The 21,841-nt window shown below is 38.6% G+C and overlaps 1 protein-coding gene across 4 annotated transcripts in view; it reads right to left on the reverse strand.

Moving 5' to 3' along the window:
• The window catches only part of CFTR (cystic fibrosis transmembrane conductance regulator), a 190,493-nt gene continuing 188,411 nt past the window's right edge, over window positions 19,760–21,841 (reverse strand). For 3 of the 4 annotated variants that reach the window (XM_021078522.1, XM_021078520.1, XM_021078523.1), the window contains exon 27: window positions 19,760–21,451. In XM_021078522.1, the coding sequence (XP_020934181.1) occupies window positions 21,251–21,451 (201 nt within the window). In that variant the 3' untranslated portion in view covers window positions 19,760–21,250. 4 annotated transcript variants of the gene reach the window in all.

Consider the following 21,841-nt stretch of genomic DNA (forward strand, 5'->3'; position numbering starts at 1 on the left):
TCCCCCATGTCATCTTGTCATCTCTTTTCCATGGCCTCCAAAGTTAGACTCTCTCAAGCCTTCAGCCCTTCTTTTCTATATTGATTCAGACCCTAGATAATCTAATCCTAAAACATCCTCAAGCTTCAGAGTGCCTTAAGATCACCTGGGGATCATGATAAAGTGCAAATACCTATTCAATAGTTCAGGGGTAGGGTCTGAGATCTGCATTCCTTAAAACTCCTTAAGTAATATTATTGCTGCAAGTAGCATGGATTGAGCTCACTCTCATGGGATAAAGCACAAACTACATTTTTATGACTTTCATATCTCTATCTCCACTCTGGACCTCCCTCCTGAACTTCAGGCTCATACTCAACTGCTCACTTGCCATTCTATTTGGATGTCTCAAACTTAACATGTCTAAAGTAAGTCCTGAATCCTGCTTCCCTTCACCCAGACTTTCCAACCTTCCCAATCTCAATAACTAACAATTTCATCCTTAAATATTCTCAGACCAAAAACTTAAGTATCATCTTGAGTCCTCTCCTTTCCCACCCTATATCCTATTCATCATCAAATTTCATTGTTTCTTTCTTCAAGATACAGATCCATCTCTCATCTACACCACTGTTGCCTCTTTGGTCCAAGCTACTGGTCTCTCAGTGAGACCATGGCAACAGACTCCTAACTCATCTCTCTGTCTTTACACTCCTAGCTCTTTCAGTCTAATATCAACATAGCAACAGAGAGATGCTGCTAGACTATAACTCCAGTCACCTCACTTCCCACTCAAACACTCCAGTGGTTTCTCTTATCACTTGGAGTAAAACAGAGAGAAGACTATATGATCGCCCCACCTCCAGCCCTTATCCCTATGATTGTTCCTCTCTCTGATCTGAACATAGCACCTCATTGCTGCTCCTCTTCCTGAGCATCACTTTGCCTTTGCTTTTGTTTTTCCACTTGCTTCAACTAGTCTTCTTCCAGACATTCACATGACTTACTTCCCGACTCATTCAGGTCTCTGCTCAGTTGTTATTTTACTGAGAACTTTTCTGCTATATAAAATAATTCCTGTAAATCTGTTTAATTTTTCTCCTTAATCTGCTATATTACATAGTTTAATCACTACTTCTGTCCCTACTGACTAGAATGTAAGCCCCACGAGACTGAGAACTTGGCCGTTTCCATTGCCGCTGTATCCCTAGCATCTAAAACACAGAGACAACACTCTAATTTGTTGAATATCTGTTAGAGTTCTCACTTGATGTCACCACCGCTTTTTGGGGGGGGGGGGTGCACACTCAGTGGCATGTGGAAGTTCCCAGGCCAGGGATTGAACCTGTGCTGCAGTTTCAACCTGTGTCACATCTGTGGCCATGCCAGATCCTTAACCCACTGCCTCACATGGGAACTTCCTCACCACCACTTTTTAACAAGTGCCTCTGTAGTATCCTCAGGTGCCAGGCATCATGCTACTGTTCTTGTTCTCAGTTTACAAGCTTCATTCTCCCTGGTCACTGCTGTGGTGCTCCACTGGTCTCCTGAGCATCACACCTCTTCCATCCTCCTTGATAGCCCAACATACAAAGTCAATGGTTCTCAGCCGGCTGCATATTAGATTCACCTGCAAAGCCTCTGAGCTATCAATAACCTAACTTCATTCTCCCAAGATTCTTTTTTTTTTTTCTAAGTTTGAAATGGGGCCTTGTCTCCATGTTTCCTCAAGTTCACCAGATTTTCCTAATTTCATTCAAGTTTCACAACCACTGCTCTGATGACTATCACTTTCTTACTTCAGACTGCTACCAAAAAACACTAGCACAACTGAGATTTATTTCTTACATTTCTGGAGGCTGGGAAGTCTAAGATCAAGGTGGCAGCAGACCTGGTGCCTGGCGAGAACTGGCTTCCGGGTCCATGCACAGCCATCTTCTCACGGTGTCCTCACAGGGGAAGGCCCAGAGAGCATGCTGGGATCTCTTTTATAAGGGCATTAATCCCCTTAATGAAGGCTCCACCCTCACAACCCAATCAGCTACTATAGGCTCCACCTCCCAATGCCATCGCATTGGGATTGAGGTTTCAACATATGAATTTGGTGGGGGAACAAATATGCTCAGTCCATAGCAATCATTTTGACCTCAAAAGGATGATCTCAGTGTGTTTTTTGAACTTTAATGTGAATAAGAGTCATCTGGAGGGTTTGTTAAGATAGTGTCCTGGGCAAACTGCAAGTGATTCTAATTCAGTAGGTTAGGGGAAGGGAAGATGAATTTCTGATTCTAACAAGTTCAGACCTAAGGCATAATGCTACAGACCTCAAGACCGTACTCTGAGAACCACTGGTCTAGTTCTTTCAGGTTACTATCTCTCTGAGGAAAGTTCCAGTATCCTTCCAGGGACTGGGTTGAGGAGCTCTCCACAGGATAGCACTTTCTGCAACCCTGGCCGTATCCCCCAGGCACCCACACCTGGGGATCACCAGCAGAAGCTCTTTCATTCTCCTCTCCCCAGAGCAAGTCCCCTCCCTAATAGTGAGGGTAGAGCTAGTTTTCCTTTTGGGGGGGAGTTTGACTCAGAGATGTACATTGACTTAGTATTTATTTCAAGTATTTATACAAGAGTTTATTAAACTATTATACACAAGGCACCATGCTTGGCACTGGAGGAAACAGCAGTGTGTTTTCACCATAGCAAAGTTAACAACTGCCCCCCAGCATTTTTCTGCACTTCTTTTAGGGATCAACAGGTAGCGTAGGGGGTTATTCCAGAGTTCTCCAGACCAGGAATGCAGATTAGGCTTCAACAGGAAGCTGGATAGGCCCTTACAGACCCTTGCAACTACAGCACAGTTTGTCAAGGAGCTCTCCCTTTAAGAGCTCATTGAAAAAACATGTACTATTATCCAAAAGCAGACCTTAAAGGATGGTGGATGGAAACACTGTTGATATGAAAATATTTTCCAGGACAAGGATTCCCCATGTACTTTGCTTGCTTAATACATGTGTTAGGCCAACCTTCCCCAAAATACAGAATGTAAGTGGTACAAGGAAATGTCACAGCCAAACAAGCTGGGAAACGTTGCACATGATATTTCACTTTTAGAGAGTTGAAAATGTACCTTTGTGTATTAAAGGCTCTGAAAAGTCCTGCAGTGACATAAAATATCCCCCAATCAGACTGAGAAACTACCAATACATGTCAATCCAAGCCCTGTGTTAATACATCTTTACAGACTTTGGTTATATTAGATAGAATCACTTCAGCATTAGCAAAGCCTGTTAAAAATCTATGACAGAGCCACAAGCCTCAATCTCCAAAGTTCCTGGAAAACGTGAGCTTTCACCTGATGTGAGCTCTTCTGTTTTTCTAAAGAAATTTTTTGTAGTTTGAGATGTAGTGGGAGGGTAGAGTTGGGCTGGTATGGTAGGCTCTCTAAAGAGGAAAACATAACTAGAAAGCAGTTCTCTCTTTGTGTGGTAAACTGTCAGGTGACTTCTCTCTGATTAGAAAGGAGTCTAATGGTGCAAAACCCAGGACTGAGATCTCATTTCTGGAAAAATCTCTGAGCCTCACAGCTCTCTGAACCTCCTTCATAGGGCTTGTGTGAGAAATCAAATGAGAACTATATATAAAAAGCACCTGGCACATACTCAGTGGGGGAAAAAAGTTACTTGGAGGATGAAAGATCAAAAAAACTGGAAACCACAGGAATTAGTATTAAGCTGGAGGACACTTTCCAGAACAGGCAAGTGAGGACCTCTGTGGACCTACTCCCAAGGGAAACAATAGCTACTGGTAAAAATGATCAAACAAACGTTTAAAGTCAGCATACAGCAAATAAACATTTCTTTAAGAAAATAGAGTAACTCTTGGTAAGAACATCAAACATCCATAGCAATTCAGCCATAATGTGTTCTCATGTCCCTTCGTTAGCTTGGTGTAACAAAAACACTACTCTGGGATGTCATGGCCAAGAAGGTGGGGTTCCTTTCCCTTCCAATTCACAGTCAAGGACCATAGGATCTCCCTGGAGATGCAAGCCAACAGCATTTTGCATTACCCCCAGCCTCAGCTCTGAGTCACAGAGGCTAAACTCCAGTGCAATGGAAAAGTCAGGTCTGCATCCCTCCCCAACACCTCTCCCTCCACCCGCTCCACTACTTCCCAGGCCCTATTGTAGGGCAGAGGCTCATCCCAGGTGTGGTAGCCACAAGCACTTGCACCCTGATTGCTCTCACACTAGCTCATTCAAAGGGTGGAAGTTCTACGTCAGGAAAGGCAAGCTTAGAAGACCAGACCCTACCGTCCCTGCTCAATATCTTGCTATAAAGCTTGGGTGTCCTTCAAGAGAAGTGGGAAACTGCTTGTCCCCAGCTCAGGAGGAGAGGCTCAGAGATGTTGCCCAGGTGGAGAGGCACAGCATCAGGACAGAGAACTCTTCCCAGAGAAAAGGACATTGTTTGTAATTGAGTGTGGGGGAAGCTCAAGCTGAATGCACTTTCAGAAATAATGGAGATCTAGGTGAGAAGCAATTGAGGGTGGGCTGGTAGCTCATATGAACAAGGGGCTAAACCAGTAGGCTTGCTAGTTTATCAGAGAGAACCAGGAAAAAAGACAGCTCGGAAAAAGTGAAATAAAACAAAGGAGCCTAAATGTGTCTCCAGCCGGCAGCATAATCACACAGAGAGCAATTATTCCAAATGACTTGAAAGCACAGAAATTTGCCTGCATCCCTCTGGTGGACTATACCCTAAAGATGGGGGAAAAAAGAAAACTATGAGGGAAAAGTAAATTAAATATTTTTCAGTAATTGCAGTGTTGGTGTAGTGATGTGCTATTATTTTGAAACTATGATCAAGAGAATAATTACATAATATCCTAACTTTTATCACGGTATTTTTGAGAACTACAATTCTTGGCATGGGAAAAAGAAAATATATATATAAGACAGAAGAAGGTAAGTAAAAACCCTATTGTCCTGAATTTGGATTGGAAATAGCAGTATGGTCTTATGACATATTTTCACTGTAGTAGATATGGAAATAAGTAGACATATAGACATACATAGAGATATACATCTTTGCTCAGTCCAAATCCAGTGTATATTTTATCTATATTTCTTAGCTTGATCCACTCAAAAGACCAATCCAGTGATGACTCCAATAGCAAGGGACCACTCTAGTGACCAAATTCAGGCCATTAAATATCATTTCCCACAGAAAAGAACCAAGGCTCCTTGGAGAAGTGGTGAGTTCCATGTCTGCAAGTAAGCTTAGAATATGGACAAATAAGCTGAGATCTTTTCTTACCCAAATGTTAGGAAACTATAAAAACTTGTTAGAGCATTTCAAAAGGGCTTAGGAACCAACTAGAAGCCTCTGGAGCTAACCACTGGTTAATAGGAAATAGGGAGTACAGAAACTCGTTAACTCAATGGAGAAGAAAATAGGAAAATCCAGACAGTGAAAAGCTGCAAGGTATAAACAACCCAGTTTCTCCAACTAGTACATTGCATGAATAAAAGAAAGAGAAGAAAATGGAGGGAGACTCTACAATGGAATTTAAGAGATATACAAACTTACAATCTTTGCTGTACACCTGAAACAAATACAACATTGTAAATCAACTATACTCCAATAAAATTTTTAAAGAACTTAATTGGATCTTGATTTAAACTACAGGCAGTTCTGCTTCATAGCATTCAGATATGGATAAATTTCTGTTAGAACAGTTTAAATTACACCAGTTCCTCAGCAACACGGTTCAACTTTCAGTTAACACAGTATATTGATTGTGAATAATTGCATAAAATACAAACATCACTACTAGCTCTTCTGTCCAAAACTCACTACACAGTCATCCGTAAGTATCTGCAGGGATTTGTTCCAGGAGTGCCCTGAATACCAAAACTCATGGATGCTCAATCTCACGTAAAATGGTGCTGTGCAATGAATATAGTCCACCCTCTATATCCACAGGTTTTGCAGCATGCTCAGTGACCAATCATGTCACTTCTTTCAAAGTCTGTCAGTGACCGATCTCTTAACAACTGTTACTCAGTACCCTCAAAAACAGTAAGATGTGTGGAATGTATGGGGGTGAGTCTCCCGATCTCTCAGTGATGAACCCACATAGCATTTTATAATAGTGGAAGTTCAAGAAGGAGTAGACCAACAAAGACGAAAATGCAGCAGAGACAGAAACTGATAATACTGCCGAGGAAATTCAAATACAATGCACATGGAGTTATGGAAGAAACAGCTGACCATGGGAATGTTGAATGGCCACTGAAGAGACTCTGGACTTGCAGCTAGAGGAATTTAGTGAAGGCAAGCTTAACAACATAAATGAGGATGGCGGTTGTGACAAAAAAGACAAAGTCGTCCCAAAGGAGTGACATTAGCAAAAGTCTTTACCTTAAACGAAGCCTTGGAAACATCCCATAACATTGAAGATACTAAGCTAAAACACTGGAAACTGATCTAAACTTAAAAGTATGACAACTTGCCAAGACATTGAAGAAATGCTTTCTTTGTACCACAAATTATGTGACCGGAAGACAAATACTGCTCAAACTATTCTTGATTAGTATTTTACAAAGAAATAAAACAATTTCTCAATATCCCTAATGTTTTAAATTATGGTATACTAAATAAATATTAATTTTGTTAGATTTTTCATTTTTTTATATCTTTATAACCAGCAGTATGAGAATTTTTAATGTCTAGTTGTTTAATATCTTTAAAGATCATGGAACAGTTATAATTTTTCCCATGAATTATTTAAATAATGTTTTCGTGGTCACTTTTACAGTCCCATACTGCTGTGCAAAGTGAGGACTACCTATATTTGGGGGAAAAAATGAGTGACATTTGTGCATTGAATGGATATTCGATGATATTAAAGACTTTTTTCTTTTTGGTTGTTGCAATAGCATTGTGGATATGTTAAAAAAAAGCAGGAGTGGGGAATGAGGGAGGAAGTCCTTGCCTTTTAGAGGTACATACAGCTGAAGTTGTATGATGTCTGGGATTTGCTGAAAATTATGTAGGAGGGAAATGCAAGGGCCTATACATAAAATAAGGTTGGCCTTGAGTCAATAGCTACCGAAGCTCAGTGAGAAGAATGTAAGTTTATTACAGTATATGCTTAATTTTGTATATTATTGAAATTTCCAAAAATTTCTAAAAATTCTAACTGACTAGGAGTTCCCATCGTGGCACAGTGGTTAACGAATCTGTCTAGGAACCATGAGGTTGTGGGTTCGGTCCCTGGCCTTGCTCAGTGGGTTAACGATCTGGCGTTGCCGTGAGCTGTGGTGTAGGTTGCTGACACAGCTCGGATCCCTTGATGCTGTGTCTCTGGTGTAGGCTGGCAGCTACAGCTCCCATTAGACCCCTAGCCTGGGAACCTCCCTATGCTGCAGGAGCAGCCCTAGAAATGGAAAAAAAAAAAAAAAATTCTAACTAACTAGAGAATGTAAAAAGATCATCACCCACTGTTGAATTGTGATGTTTAATTTTACTGTGTGGCTCCCTGGACACAGAAAGCCAAACATGTCTAGGTTCAAGCGCAAATGCCTGGTGTGGGATCCCAAGTAGGAATGAAGCTGCCTGTGCGAGCACACTCGAGGGTCAGCTTTGCCTCCTCAAGGACACTAGAGCATCTGACCTATAGGGGAGACCAGAGGAAATAAAAATAAAGATTTCTTCCTCACAAGAGGATCGCCTATGATGACAAATTTGTTACACAACTTCTCCTTTAGAATATTAATAAGCCTCTAACATCTAATAAGCCAGTGAAGGTGCTGCCAGCGAAGAGGGAGAGGAGAAGAGAGATGGTTGTTTTGAAAACTGTCTTGTTTTTATTAGCTTAGAGAACTCTGCCAAAAATGATGGTTAGGCAGTCAACTGTGGCCAGATATTCTCACCACTTTAATTTCCAGCTTTAATAAGAGATACTTGAACATTAGCACTATGTAAATGTAGGGTGTACACTGTGTTGCTTTGAGATACTGATGATTACCCCACAGCATTAGCTAAAACCTCCCTCACATAATTACACTTCTTTTTTGTGGTGAGAATACAGAAGATTTACTTTCCTAGCAACTTTCAAGTATATAACACAGTCCCGTTAACTATAGTCGACATGCTGTACATTCCATCCCCTGGATTTATTCATTTCATGACCAGAAGTTTGCATCCTTTAACTGACATCTCCCTATTTCCTCTGGCCCTTGGTAACCACCTTGGTAATCTACTCTCTGTATTTTTTTTTTCAAACAAAACAGAGAAATCCTATTCTTTATATTACAATTTCAGGTAAATTACAAATTTAATTGCTTAAGATGTAATTTCCATATCTATACATACACACATATATGTATATTTAGCATTCGTGTGTTGCTTGTCAACCAAAATACAATTCAGTCTTAGTTCCATCTATCAGCACATCTGTCATTGCTGTTAAAGATTGTTCCTTCTATTATTCTATCAGCATCAAAGGTGAATGGGAAAGAACAGAGTTAAAGAGTTGTTTCTACACCAAAATTATTCAGGCTCTAATTCCAATATTCCTACAATGGATTCAGGAGAAAATGTCTCGGAGATTCATGGAAGTTAGTGTGTGAGTCCGTGCTCATTTTGGTCATTGGCACATGTGTTTTGGAGGGAAATCAGTTATCCTGACAATAGCAGCAAATCTCCACAAGGGAGCACTACTTGAAGGTCAATCTGTGCTTTTTGTACAGATTTTGTACTTTGTTGAATGGAAGATGTAAATACTGTCTTAACTTTTGATCCACGTCACTATTCAGCATTATTACTGTATTAATTCATTTTGCTAAATGAAATTAAATGCTGGCATTAATTCACTTAAACAAAAAATTCTGACCACCTTTCCCAGTGTACTATAATATTTTATAATTAGAGGAACTGAGTTATCAAAAAGCAGATGAGTGCTCCTACTATAATGAATTAAGGATAAACCCTAAACTTCTGCCAAGACATCCCCTTTCTCTGAGAAAGTACATAGATACGGATTCCCCAGTTTCCTGTCAACCAAAAAAAAGTGACTAGGGTCTGTTTGGCTCTATACACTGGGAGTAGCTGATAATTCACAACCTGTTGATTTGGAGTTCTCATGCCCAATGCATTTGTTTTGAATTTATAGGTTTTTCTCATTGTGTCTTTTAATAGGGAGTTGTGATGGTCTGCATTTGTTTCAGCATGTCAATCAGGTTTTTATATTGAGCTTTTTAAATCTCATTCTAAATTGTCTTCCACATAATATTTGAGGGCTCTTTCTTTAGCAAACTACTAAAATATTTACATTGGGGATCTTATTAGCCTTTTGCCCTAATACATTGCAATTTCCCAACCCTGGAAGATTCTCAGTTACTGGAAGGAAATGTACCTGTTTCAAGCCCTATTTTTTTTTTTTTTTTCTTCTCATAATGAGGAAGAACAAAGTGAAAGGTTTGAGAAATAAATGAAAAAAGTATGAGTCAGATGGGAGTGGGTGTAGCTTGAGACAAGTAAAACCCAAAACTACAGACTTATATACAGAAAACAAATAGATAAAAGTAGAAGGTCTGTGGCCAAAATAAATTATTTAAAAAAAATTAAAAAAGAAGACAGAAGAAAATCGGACATGAGGAAAAGCCACGCGTCAGGGTAAGCAGTGAAGCTTGGGTAAACAACACTGACTTTCCCTTCTAGTTTCAGTGTTTTTCTTCTTAAAGTGGGCTTTTAGAATTAGGACTTCTTTTGCCACATTTAGTTTGCATTTGACTCCTTACACCTTTGCAAAGTTCTGTTTGTTTATTTTATTTTATTTTATTTGCTTTTTTAGGGCCACAGCCACAGCATATCGAGGTTCCCAGGCTAGGGGTCCAATCGGAGCTACAGCTGCCAGCCTACATCACAGCCACAGCAATGCCAGATCTGAGCCACATCTGTGGCTTACACCACAGTTCAAGGCAATGCAGGATCCTTAACCGACTGAGAGAGGCCAGGGATCAAATCCGCATCCTTATGGATCCTAGTCAGGCTCGTTAACCACTGAGCCACAATGGGAACTCCCTGTTTGTTTGTTTAATACTCAGAATGAACTGGAAAGATTTCTGGTTTTAGATCTGATATGTAAGGAACTTAGAAGTCACCATTCCAACCTAATAATAAGTAAAAAGCTGAATAAACTGAAAGATCAGTAACACTTCTTAGACCTATCAGATAAGTAAGGTCATAGGACACACTGCTGCTGAAGCAGGGGCTGATATCGGGGCTGGATAAGATGCTCCTGGCTTCCAAGCCTTCTGCTGAGAAACCTTCCTGGGATTAGAGACACTGTTTCCAGGGGAAAGTGCTATCTCCTTGGCCCATCTTGTGGGCCCCATTATGTGATGCTGTGTCTGTATTTTCCATACAAAGGTACTTGTCCTTTCCCTTTACAAACTACACATAACATGGATTAAACCAGTACAAATAGCTAAAAAGAAAATTGGAGACAGACGGATGGATATAGAGAATCCCAACTTACCTGAGTTTAAATTACCAAGCAGAAACCTCCTTAGGAAGCAGCACATGATAGGAAAACCTGAACTGTAACTGATGAGTTTCTAGAGGCTCAGTGTAGACAAGCCTGAGAAATGAAAACTCCAAGGGGACTCAGCCATCAGTGGAGAAGTATCCACACTTTGATGGGTTTTACCTCTAGTATCTCTGACAGTGTCTCATAGCCAGGATGGGTGAAAAGCTCTTTTGCTTCCAGCAATGGGAGGAGAAAGGTAACCATTGTGAAAAATATTGGAGATTTCTGTTTTTCTTACCAAGGCCTGTCCTCAGGAGAAACTATTTTTCAGGTGCCTAACCTACCTGCGGAGGGGAAATGTCAAATTCCAACCCACTCTAGCCATCCTATTTCACTTAAGGGGAGGGAGGGGAAAACTAAGAAGCACTGGTGAGATCCACAGTCCAGGGGCACAGGATCACCAAAAGACTGAGACCTAATCATAGGACTAGAGAACTCTTGTCTTCTCCCATGTGTTACTACTACATAATGAACAGCCTATTTAACACAGCTCCTTTTCCCCGGTATATCATGTCCAGGTTTCAACAAAAAAATTATAAGGCAGGCAAAAGGTTAAAAAAACATAGTTTAAAGAGATTGAACAAGTATTAGCACTAGAGTCAGATATGCCAGGAATTATCAGACCAGGTATGCATAAAAACTATTAATATCCTGAGGGCTATAACAGCAAAAGTAGACAAGATATAAGAACAGATAGATAACATAATCAAAAGATGGCAAGTCTAATAAAGAATCAAAAAGAAATGTAGAGGTCAAAAGAACTGTAATAGAAATGAAGGATGACTTTGATGGGCTCATTGGTAGAGCAAACATGGCTGAGGAAACAATCTCTGAGCTTGATGATATGACAATAGAAACCTCCCAAGCTGAAAAGCAAAGGGGAAAAAAAAATAATCCTGAACATCCAAGAACTATGGGACAACTACATAAGATATAATATACCTGTAATAGGAATACCACAAGAAGAAAAAAAATAAAGAAATATTTGAAGTGATAATGACTGAGAATTTCCTCCAAATTAATGTCAGACACCAAATTGCAGATCAGGATGCTCAGTGAACACCAAGCAAGACAAACGTCCCTCAAGCCTCCCATACACAGGCATCATATTCTAACTGCAAAAAACCTACAAAACCTACTAGGTGAAAAGATAAGCATTACATCTGACTATTCCTCAGATACCACGTGGGCAAGAAGAGTGGAAGGAAGTATTTAAAGTATTAAGGGGAAAAAAAAAAAAACAACAACCCATTACCTAGAATTCAGTACTCTGCACAATTATCCTATAAAAGTAAAGACAAATAAAGACACAAAAATTAGAGAATTTGTTGCCAGTAGACCTAGCTTGAAAGGAATGTTAAAAAGAAGTTCTTCAGAAAAAAGGAAAATTATATGGGTGAGAAATTCAGATCTACGTGGAAAAAGGAAGAGTGTTGGAGAATGAATAAGTAACGGTAAAACAAAAACTTATTTTTCTTATTCTTAATTGATCTAAAAGATTATAGCTTGTTCAATAAATAATAGCAAAGTTTCTGCACAGCAAAGGAAACTCTAAACAAAACGAAAAGACAACCCACAGAATGGGAGAAAATATTTACAAGTGAAGCAACTGACAAGGGATTAATCTCCAAAATTTATAAACCCCTTCTACAGCTCCATACCAAAAAAAAAAACAAAAACCAAAAAACAACCCCATCAAAAAATGGGCAGAAGATCTAAACAGACAGTTCTCCAAAGAAGACATACAGATGGCCAAAAAGCACATGAAAATATGTTCCACATCACTCATTATTAGAGAAATGCAAATCAAAACCACGATGAGGTACCACCTTACACCAGCCAGAATGGCCATCATCCAAAAGTCTACAAACAAGGAGTGCTGGAGAGGGTGTGGAGAAAAAGGAATCCCAGTACATTGTTGGTGGGATTGTAAATTGGGGCAACCACTGTGGAAAACAGTATGGAGAGTCCTCAGAAAACTAAAAATACAACTACCATTTGATCCAGCAAGCCCACTCCTGGGCATCTATCCAGAGAAAACCATGACTTGCAAAGACACATGTACTCTGATGTTCATTGTAGCACTATTTACAGTAGCCAAGACATGGAAACAACCTAAATGACCATCGACAGAGGAGTGGATCAAGAAGATGTGGTACATATACACAATGGAATATTACTCTGCCGTTAAAAGGAACGAAATACCGGCATTTTTAGCAACATGGATGGACCTAGAAATTATCATGCTAAGTGAAGTAAGTCAGTCAGACAATGAGACACCAACATCAAATGCTATCACTGACATGTGGAATCTGAAAAAAGGACAGACTGAACTTCTTTGCAGAACAGATGCTGACTCACAGACATTGAAAAAGTTATGGTTTCCATCATGGACTTGGAGAATAGATTTGTGGCTGCCCAGGGGGGGAGGGAGAGAGTGAGAGGGATCAGAAGCTTGGGGTTATTGGATACAACTTGGAATGGATTTACAATGAGATCCAGCTGAGTAGCATTGAGAACTATGTCTAGATACTTATATTGCAACAGAATAAAGGGTGGGAAAAATGTATACATGTAAGTGTAACTTGGCCCCCATGCTATACAGTGGAAAAATAAAATTAAAAAATAAATTAAAAAAAAAGAAAAAGTTATGGTTTCCAAAGGAGACAGTTTGGGGGGGTGGGGAGATGTGCTGGGAATGTGGGATGGAAATACTATAATACTGGATTGTGATGATCATTGTACAACTATAAATGTAATAAATCATTGAGTAATAAAAAAATAAATAATAGCAGCAACATATTTGATTACATATAACATGCATATAAATATGCTTCATATACATAAAATGAATATCAGTAATGATGTAAGAAACAAGAATATTAGGAATATTTTGTTATTATGAGGTACTTGTACTACCCCTGCGGTGCTCTGGTGCTATCTAAAGGTGACAGCTTAATCGTAAATGCATACTGCTACCTCTAGGGCAATCACTAAAAAAGTGTGGAAGGGAGTGCCTGTGGTCGCTCAGCAGTAACAAATCTGACCAGTATCTATGGGGATATGGGTTTGATCACTGGCCCTGCTCAGTGGGTTAAGGATCTGGCATTGCTGTGAGCTACATTGTAGGTTGCAGATACATCTTGGATCAGATCTAGCATTGCTGTGGCTATGGCATGGGCCAGAAGTTATGGGTCCAATTCAATCCCTAGCCTGGGAACTTCCATATTATATGTGCATGGTCCTAAAAAACAGTATGGGAAAAAATTTATGCTAAGAAAGGAGAAAAAAATGGAATCATAAAATGCTCACTTAAATCCATAAAAGGGAGAAAAAGTGACGAAGACAAAATAAGAACAAAGAACAAGAGCAAAAAATAGAAAATAGTATCAAATCTGGTAGATATTAATTGATCTATATCAATAATCGCTTTAAATTTTAATGGTCTAAACAATAGCTAAGACACAGAGACTGTCAGAGTGAATTGAAAAATAAGACCCAACTGTATGTAATCTACAAGAAACTTGCTTTAAAAATGAAGACACATACAGATTAAAAATACACGTTTGGAAAAGTTATACCATGCTAACATTAATCAAAAGAAAGTGGGAGTACCTATACTAATTTCAGACAGATCTGACTTCAGAGCAAAGAAATTTATTAGAGATATAGAAGGGCATTACATAATTATAAAGGGATCAATAATATAAGAAGCCATAACAATCCTTTATATGTATGTCCTAACAACAGAGCTATGTGTACACACAAAATACATGAAGCTAAAACTGACAGAACTGCAAGGAGAAATTGCAATAGATGAATCCACTGTTACAGAGGGAGATTGTAATACCCCTCCAATTAAAATGACAGATTCAGCAGGCAGGAAATCGGTATGGACATAGCTGAACTCAACAGTACCATTAATCAACCAGATATAATGACATCTACAGACTTAATCCAACGACAGCAAAATACTCTTTTCAATCTTGCATGGAACATTCAACAAAATAGAGCACATCCTGGGCCATAAAACACCTTAACAAATGTAAAGTAATAGAAATCATATGATGTCCGTTCTCTGACCACAATGGAATGAAATGAGAAATCAAATCAGAGAGATAGCTGGAAAATCCAAGAATATGTGGAGAATAAACATTACATTTCAGAACAACACGAGTCAAAGAAGAAATCTCAACATAAATAAATATATTTTGAACTAAATAAACATAAAAAACAACTTACCAAAATTTGTAGCATGCAGCAAAAGTAGTGCTTACATTAAAATTTATAGCATTGAATGCATATATTAGAGAAGAAAAAATATAAATTTAATTATCTAAGCTTCCATCTTAGAAACAAAAAAAGAAGACCATATAAAATCCAAATTAGGTAGAAGAAAAGAAATAATAAAAAATTAAAGCAGTAATTAATGAATTTAAAACAGGAGGTCAACAGAGAAAACAAAACAAAAACCTGGTTTTTCGAAAAGATCAACACAATAGATAAGCCTGCATTCAGGAAATAAGAGAGAAACTAAGAAAATAGAAATAAGAGAGAAAATAAGAAAATAAGAGAGACAACATAAATTACTAATATCAGAAATAAAGGAGGGAAAAATCACTACTGATCCTATGGGCACTAAAAGGATAATGAAAGAATAATATGAAAACTCTATGCCCATAAATTTGATAACCTAGATGAGATGAACCTTTCGTGAAAGACACAATCTGCTTAAACTCAAATAAGAAGAAATAGACAATATGAATAGACTTTTTAATGAAATTGAATCAATAATTAATAGCCATCTGAAACAAAGCATTAGGCCCAGATGGGCTCATTGGTGAGTATCAAATATTTAAGAATAAATTCTGCCGATTCTCTACAATCTCTTTCAGAAGGTAGAAACAGAAGAGATACTTTCTAAGTCATTCTTTGGAACTAGCATTACCCTAACACTAAAATTGACAAAGGCATTAAAGTAAAACAAAGACCAATACCTTTCCTGAACATAAGATGCAAAATGCTCAATAAAATTAGCAAGCCAAATCCAACAATGTGCAAAAAGATCTATACACCATGACAAAGTGGGAATGATACACCAGGGTAGTTCGGCATTGAAAATCAGTTCATGTAATTCACCACAATGACAGGCTAAACAAGAAAATCAGGAGTACCCCCTGTGGCACAGCAGGCTAAGGATCCAGTGCTGTCTCTGAGGCAGCATAGGTTTGATTCCTGGTCTGGTGCAGTGGGTTAAGGATATAGCGTTGCCACAGCTGTGGTTTTGTTTGCAGCTGCAGCTCAGTTTCAATCCCTGGCCTGAGAACTATATGCTGCAGGTGCTGCTGAAAAAAAAGAAGGAAAAGAAAAATCATAGTCATATCAACATATGCAGAAAAATCATCTGACAAAATTTAACACCAATTCCTGACAAAAACTCTAAGAAAAGTTGGATTAGAGTATGTTCTCAACTTGATAAAGAACATAAAAAACCCTCCAGCTAACATACATAACGGTGAGAAATTTGATGCTTTCCCCCTACGAACAAGGCAAGGGTATACCCTCTCACCACTGCTTTCAGTATCTACTGGAAGTTTGTGCTAATTCAAAAAGAAGAGGAAATAAAATAAAGTTATGAAGAAAAAAAAACAACCTTCTTTGCTCATAATTATGTATGTAGAAAATCCAAAAAAAATAAATTAAAAAAATCCTCTTGAAGCTCCTAAGTGACTATAGCAAGGATGCAAGATACAAGGTAAATATACAAAAAGCAATCACTTTCCTATTTCTAACAATGAACAAAAGAAATTTGAAACTGAATATTCAAAATAGTTCTATGAAAAAGAGTAGAGAGCCTAGAAATAGATTCACATACATGTAGTCAACTTAACTCTGACAATGAGGAAAGGCAATACAATGGAGAAAAGATAGTTTTTTCAACAAATGGTACTGGAATGCCTGGACATCCTCATGCCAAAAATGAATGCAGACATAGATCTTACACTTTCCAGAAAACCTAACTCAAAATGGATCATAGACTTAAATAGAAAATATAGACCTCTAAAACTTGCAGAAGATAGCATAGAAAACCTATATGACCTTGGGTATGGTGATGATGTTTTATATATAACACCAAAAGCATGATTTATGAAAGAAAAATTGTTAAGTTGGACCACATTAAGATTAAAAACTTCTGCTCTGCAAGAGGCATTGTCAAGAGAATAAGACGGGCCACAGACCAGGAGAAGTTATTTGCAGAAAACACATCTGATAAAGGACTGTAATTCAAAATATACAAAGGATTCTTAAAACTCACTAGTTAGAAAATGAACAACCCAATTAAAAACATGCAAAAGACCAGGACACCCCACAAAAGAAGACACGCAGATGTCAAATAAGCACATGACAAATGTTCAACATCATGTTACCAAGGCTATTGCCCTAGAATAATATTCCTGCTCCTCCCTCTAATAGAAACCAATTACTTTTATCTAAGTATCAGGAGGAAGCTGCAAAGGGAGAGAAAAAAATAAGAAATGGTTAGAACCAACTATGCCCAAGACGGCAGAAGATTTGACTTCCAGTAGACCTTTAGCCTTATTCTGTGCTCATTATAATCCAATAGCATCCTAAATGACACACCCATCAAGGCCACGACTGTTGACAACCGCCACTACAACAACTGGAATAGCCCATTCAAGGACTGAAAAGGAGAGTTGCCCCAGGTGAAGGTCGAAACCACACCCCTGTTCCCAGATAACTCATGAATATTCTTCCCACTCTTTTCAAGTCCCTTCCTTTCACCTTGACCCTGCTATACATGTTTGGTGTCTCTGTCCAAATTGGTTTGAGAAGCAGATTTGCAAATTTAGTCTCAGCCAAGCTAGGACCCCCGAGTTGGTGACCAATTCTGCAACAATCAGGAAATGCAAATTAAAACAACAATGAGATACTACTATTCACATAGTAAAATTTCCAAACAAAGACTACACCAGATGCTGGTGAGGATTCAGAGAAATAGGAATTCTCATTCATTTCTGAAGGGAATGCAAAAATGATACAGCTGCTTTGGAAGACAGTTTGAAGGTTTCTCACAAAATTTAATATACTTTTTTTCTTTTTTTTTTTTTTTTTTTGTCTTTTTAGGGCCACACCCGCAGCATATGCAGGTTCGCAGGCTAGGGGTCCAATCGGAGCTGCAGCCGCCGGCCTATGCCAGAGCCACAGCAACGTGGGATCCGAGCCATGGCTGCGACCTACTCCACAGCTCACAGCAATTCAGGATCCTTAACCCACTGAGCAAGGCCAGGGATCAAATCTGCAACCTCATGGTTCCTAGTTGAATTCATTTCCACTGCGCCACGACGGGAACTCCAAAATACTCTTACCATAAGATCCCTGGTATCTACCCAAAGGAGTAGAAAACTTATGTCTACACAAAAAGCTGCTCATAATTGCCAAAAGTTGGGCACAACTGAGATGTCCTTTAGTAGGTGGATGGATAAATAAATGGTGGTAATCCAGACAATAGATTATACTAAAATGAAATAAGATATCATGAAAAGACATGATTTTCACATCTTAAGGAGGAAACTTGCAAATTACTAATTAAGAGGGATGAATCTGAAAAGGCTACATACTCTATAATTCCAACCATGTGATATTCCAAAAAAGGCAAAACTATGGAAACAGTAAAAAGATCAGTGGTCAGCAGGGGTTAGGAAGGAGGAAGGGATGAATGAGAGTTCACCAAGAATGAAATGATGTAAACCTTGGATTTTAGGTGATAATAACATGTTCATCATAACAAACGAACCACCCTGGTGCTGATTGTTGACAGCAGTGGAGCCTAGTGGGGTGGGTATAGAAACTCTCTATACTCTGTGCTCAATTTTGCTATGAACAAACTTAAAACTGCTCTAAAAAATAAAGTTTATTAATTTAAAAAAAGAACCAGAATAACTAGAAGAGAGCATGCTCTGAGACTGCCCTCTTGGGGTCACATGTGAAAATAAACCTCTCCAAGTAAGAAAAGACAAAGTTAGAGAGTTTGGCACTCGATAGGGATATGCTGTCCATCTACCCACGCGGGCACCTGCATCTTTCATGAAGAGACTCTATCAGGAACAGAAGGGGTCCAAAGACACCTAGTCAATTATAAATGGCTTTGGACAAAGAAAGCCACCCAGGTTCTAGTGTAGAAATACTATTTCCCTTGATGAGATTTGCTCGCTTATCAAGATAGTGGTAAAAATAGCTAATGCTCTTTGGATAAGCTTTCAGATAAATAAGTAAACCCTTGTGGAATATATACCTTTTTTTTATAAGCCTCTATTTAAAAAAGAAATAAAGGCGTTCCCATTGTGGCACAGCGGGTTAAGGATCTGGCATTGCCAGAGCTGTGGTGTAGGTTATAGCTGCAGCTCAGATTAAATCCTTGACCCAGGAAATTTCACATGCTGTGGGTGCGGCCAAAAAAAAAAAAAAATTAAAAAAAAAAGCTCAAAAGTATCCTTATTTGTGAAAGTGAGGGCACAAATAGATATTGGTACATCCATGTCCATAAAAACATCATTCAACATAGTCAAACGGTGGAAGTTACCTAAGTGTCCACTGACAGATGAATGGATTAAACAAATTGTCATATATATGTATATACAATGGAATATCATTCAGCCTTAAAAAGAAAATTCTGACTAATACTACAACATCATGAACCTTAAAGATATTATTGAGTGAAATAAGCCAGTCGCAAAAGAATAAATACCACGTGATTCCATTCACATGAGGTATTGAGAGCAGTCAAATTCATAGAGACCTACAGTAGAATGGTAGGTACCAGGAGCTGGGGGTAAGGATAAATATGGAATTTTGTTTAATGGCTAGAGAGCTTCAGTTTTGCAAGATGAAAAAAGCTCTGTGGATGGATTTATCGATGATTATACAGAAATGTGAATATACATAAAGCCACTGAACTGCGTGTATTCTTAGAAATGGTTAAAATACCAAATTTTAGGTTATGTATACTTTACCACAATTAAAAAAATAAATATTTTTAGAGTGTCTTCATTCAAGTGGGATGCTCAAGAAGCTATACCTAAAGAAAAGATTCATATTTTGAGTTCCATGTTTCTTAGAGACCGAAGTAAGACGTCAATGAGACACGACTAATGAACACATCTGAAAACACTAAGCTTTAAGGATTTTATTGACACATGACATTTTCTTACAGTAATAAATAGATTACAATCTTAAGGGTTAGTTTGGAGTTGAGAAGGCAGTGTATCCTTAATAGGAGTGGTCAGATTTTGTGGTACCGCTTTCTTTAGAACTGCATCTAAGAGGGAACCACACAGGTGTGTGCAACATCTGTGTGAGCCCTAATGCTTCTCTCTATGCTATCAACACAATCCAGAGACCCTGGCCAATACCCCCCCACCCCTCCCAGTTTTAACATAACGTATTGTAAAAATAGCTAGTGCCATAAAAAGTTAATATTTCAAATATAAAAAATCTTTTATACAAATATAATTCATAATATAATCATTCTTAAAATACAGCCATTTATATGAGTTTGAAACATTATTAAAAATAAATACAATTTCCTAGAGAAAATTTCATTTGTATCACAAAATTATAAAACAGAAGGATATAAAACTAATTCATGATTGACTCTTATTTCAGCATGTCTACTATCTCTCCCACTTAGTATATACAGTATGAAGTGCATACAGGTAGCCTGAAAACACACCCCATCGCCCTCTATATACCTAGATCTTTCATGTACATCTACCTGTAGTGCCCAGAGCTGATCTGCCTGGAGCTTCTGTGGTAAGAAGGGTTTTCCTGCAGCAATTTGCATTAAAGCATTTTTCTAGCCATCCTTCAGTTCAGAAGTCTTAAGAGCTTGTTACTTACTGGCAGCAGACACGTTCACTTCCAAATCAAGGGAGCTGTATCCTTGTTCCCTACATGGGTCTGTAACCACCCATTTCCCAGAGAAGGGATGTTCCCTGATTATCTGAATTATTTGAATTTGTGTATTGCTGAATGGTACTAACTCATTTCCAGGACTGGGAAGTTCTCTCCCCTGACAATACTCAGATGTGGGGTGGTACATACTTTGATGGGCTCTCTTGTGACTCTCACACCATTCTACCACTTGCTTGGAAGTGGGACAATCTGAATGCTTAACAGATAATACATGTGCTTTTAAATATCATGGAGAGAGTGAAGAGAAAGGTATATAAACTTATATAAACCACTAAAGTTTCCAATTATCATTATTTAATTGTATCTCTAAGTAGCATGATTATAGTTCTTCTCCAACAATACAAATGGACAAATTTCACTAAATAGCACATTGAAGAGTTAAGACGGCTTAAGTTTACAGCCACCTTTCTAATGACTACCAAAGGAAAGAGTTTTCAGGAGAATCTGGTTTGTAAATACAAGTGCTAAATCTTCAAGGATTTGAAGTACCTTTCACACAATTTGGCCATTGCCAGAAAGCCATTTATCCAGACCCACATGAATATCATTAATTCCTCTTACCAAAAATTTTCCTTTTTAAAAAAAAAAATAAGTCATTCATCCTAATACTCTGAAGCAGAAACTCTTTTCTCCTGCAACTCCAGGCATGAGCGTCCCAGGCAAACATTTGTTCTGCTCTCTAAAGTCTTGTTTCTTGCACCTCTTCTTCTGTTTCCTCCTTCAGAGCTGCGATTTTGGACCGAGACCTCTGCTTGCTAGAGTTCCGGTGCGGGAGGAGCTTCAGGCGGTCCAAGGGGCTGATCGCCTGCCTGAAGAGGCTCTTCTCGCTCAGCAGCCTCTGGATGGAATCATACTGCCGCACTTTGTTCTCCTCTATGACCTAGGGAAGTGGCCGTTAGTGAGATCTTGGATAAGGAGGCAGGGCGAACCACAGCAAGGAAGGAGTGGCACAAGCTCAGAGGAAGAGGGAAGCCAAAAAGAACACACAGCATCCAGAGGCTTGTGGTCTGAACAGGCAGAGATGGTTCACTTCACAGCTGAGTCCTCTTCCTTTACAGAGCATCTACCCTTTGTGGAATGAGCTGTAATTTTCTACTTAGAAGCTGGAAGATTTTTTTAATTGATGTGATACTGAACAATGTGCTTCTTCAGAGAACTTTAGAGGAACTAAGGGGCCTTGGAAAACAAGAGTTATTCATGGTAGATCCCTTATGCATTACCTTAAAAATGACTGTGAGTCCACAGTACCATCAAGAGTTAAACCTCTTCG

This window comes from Sus scrofa, chromosome 18 (assembly GCF_000003025.6).
Source record: "Sus scrofa isolate TJ Tabasco breed Duroc chromosome 18, Sscrofa11.1, whole genome shotgun sequence".
Classification (NCBI taxonomy): domain Eukaryota; kingdom Metazoa; phylum Chordata; class Mammalia; order Artiodactyla; family Suidae; genus Sus; species Sus scrofa.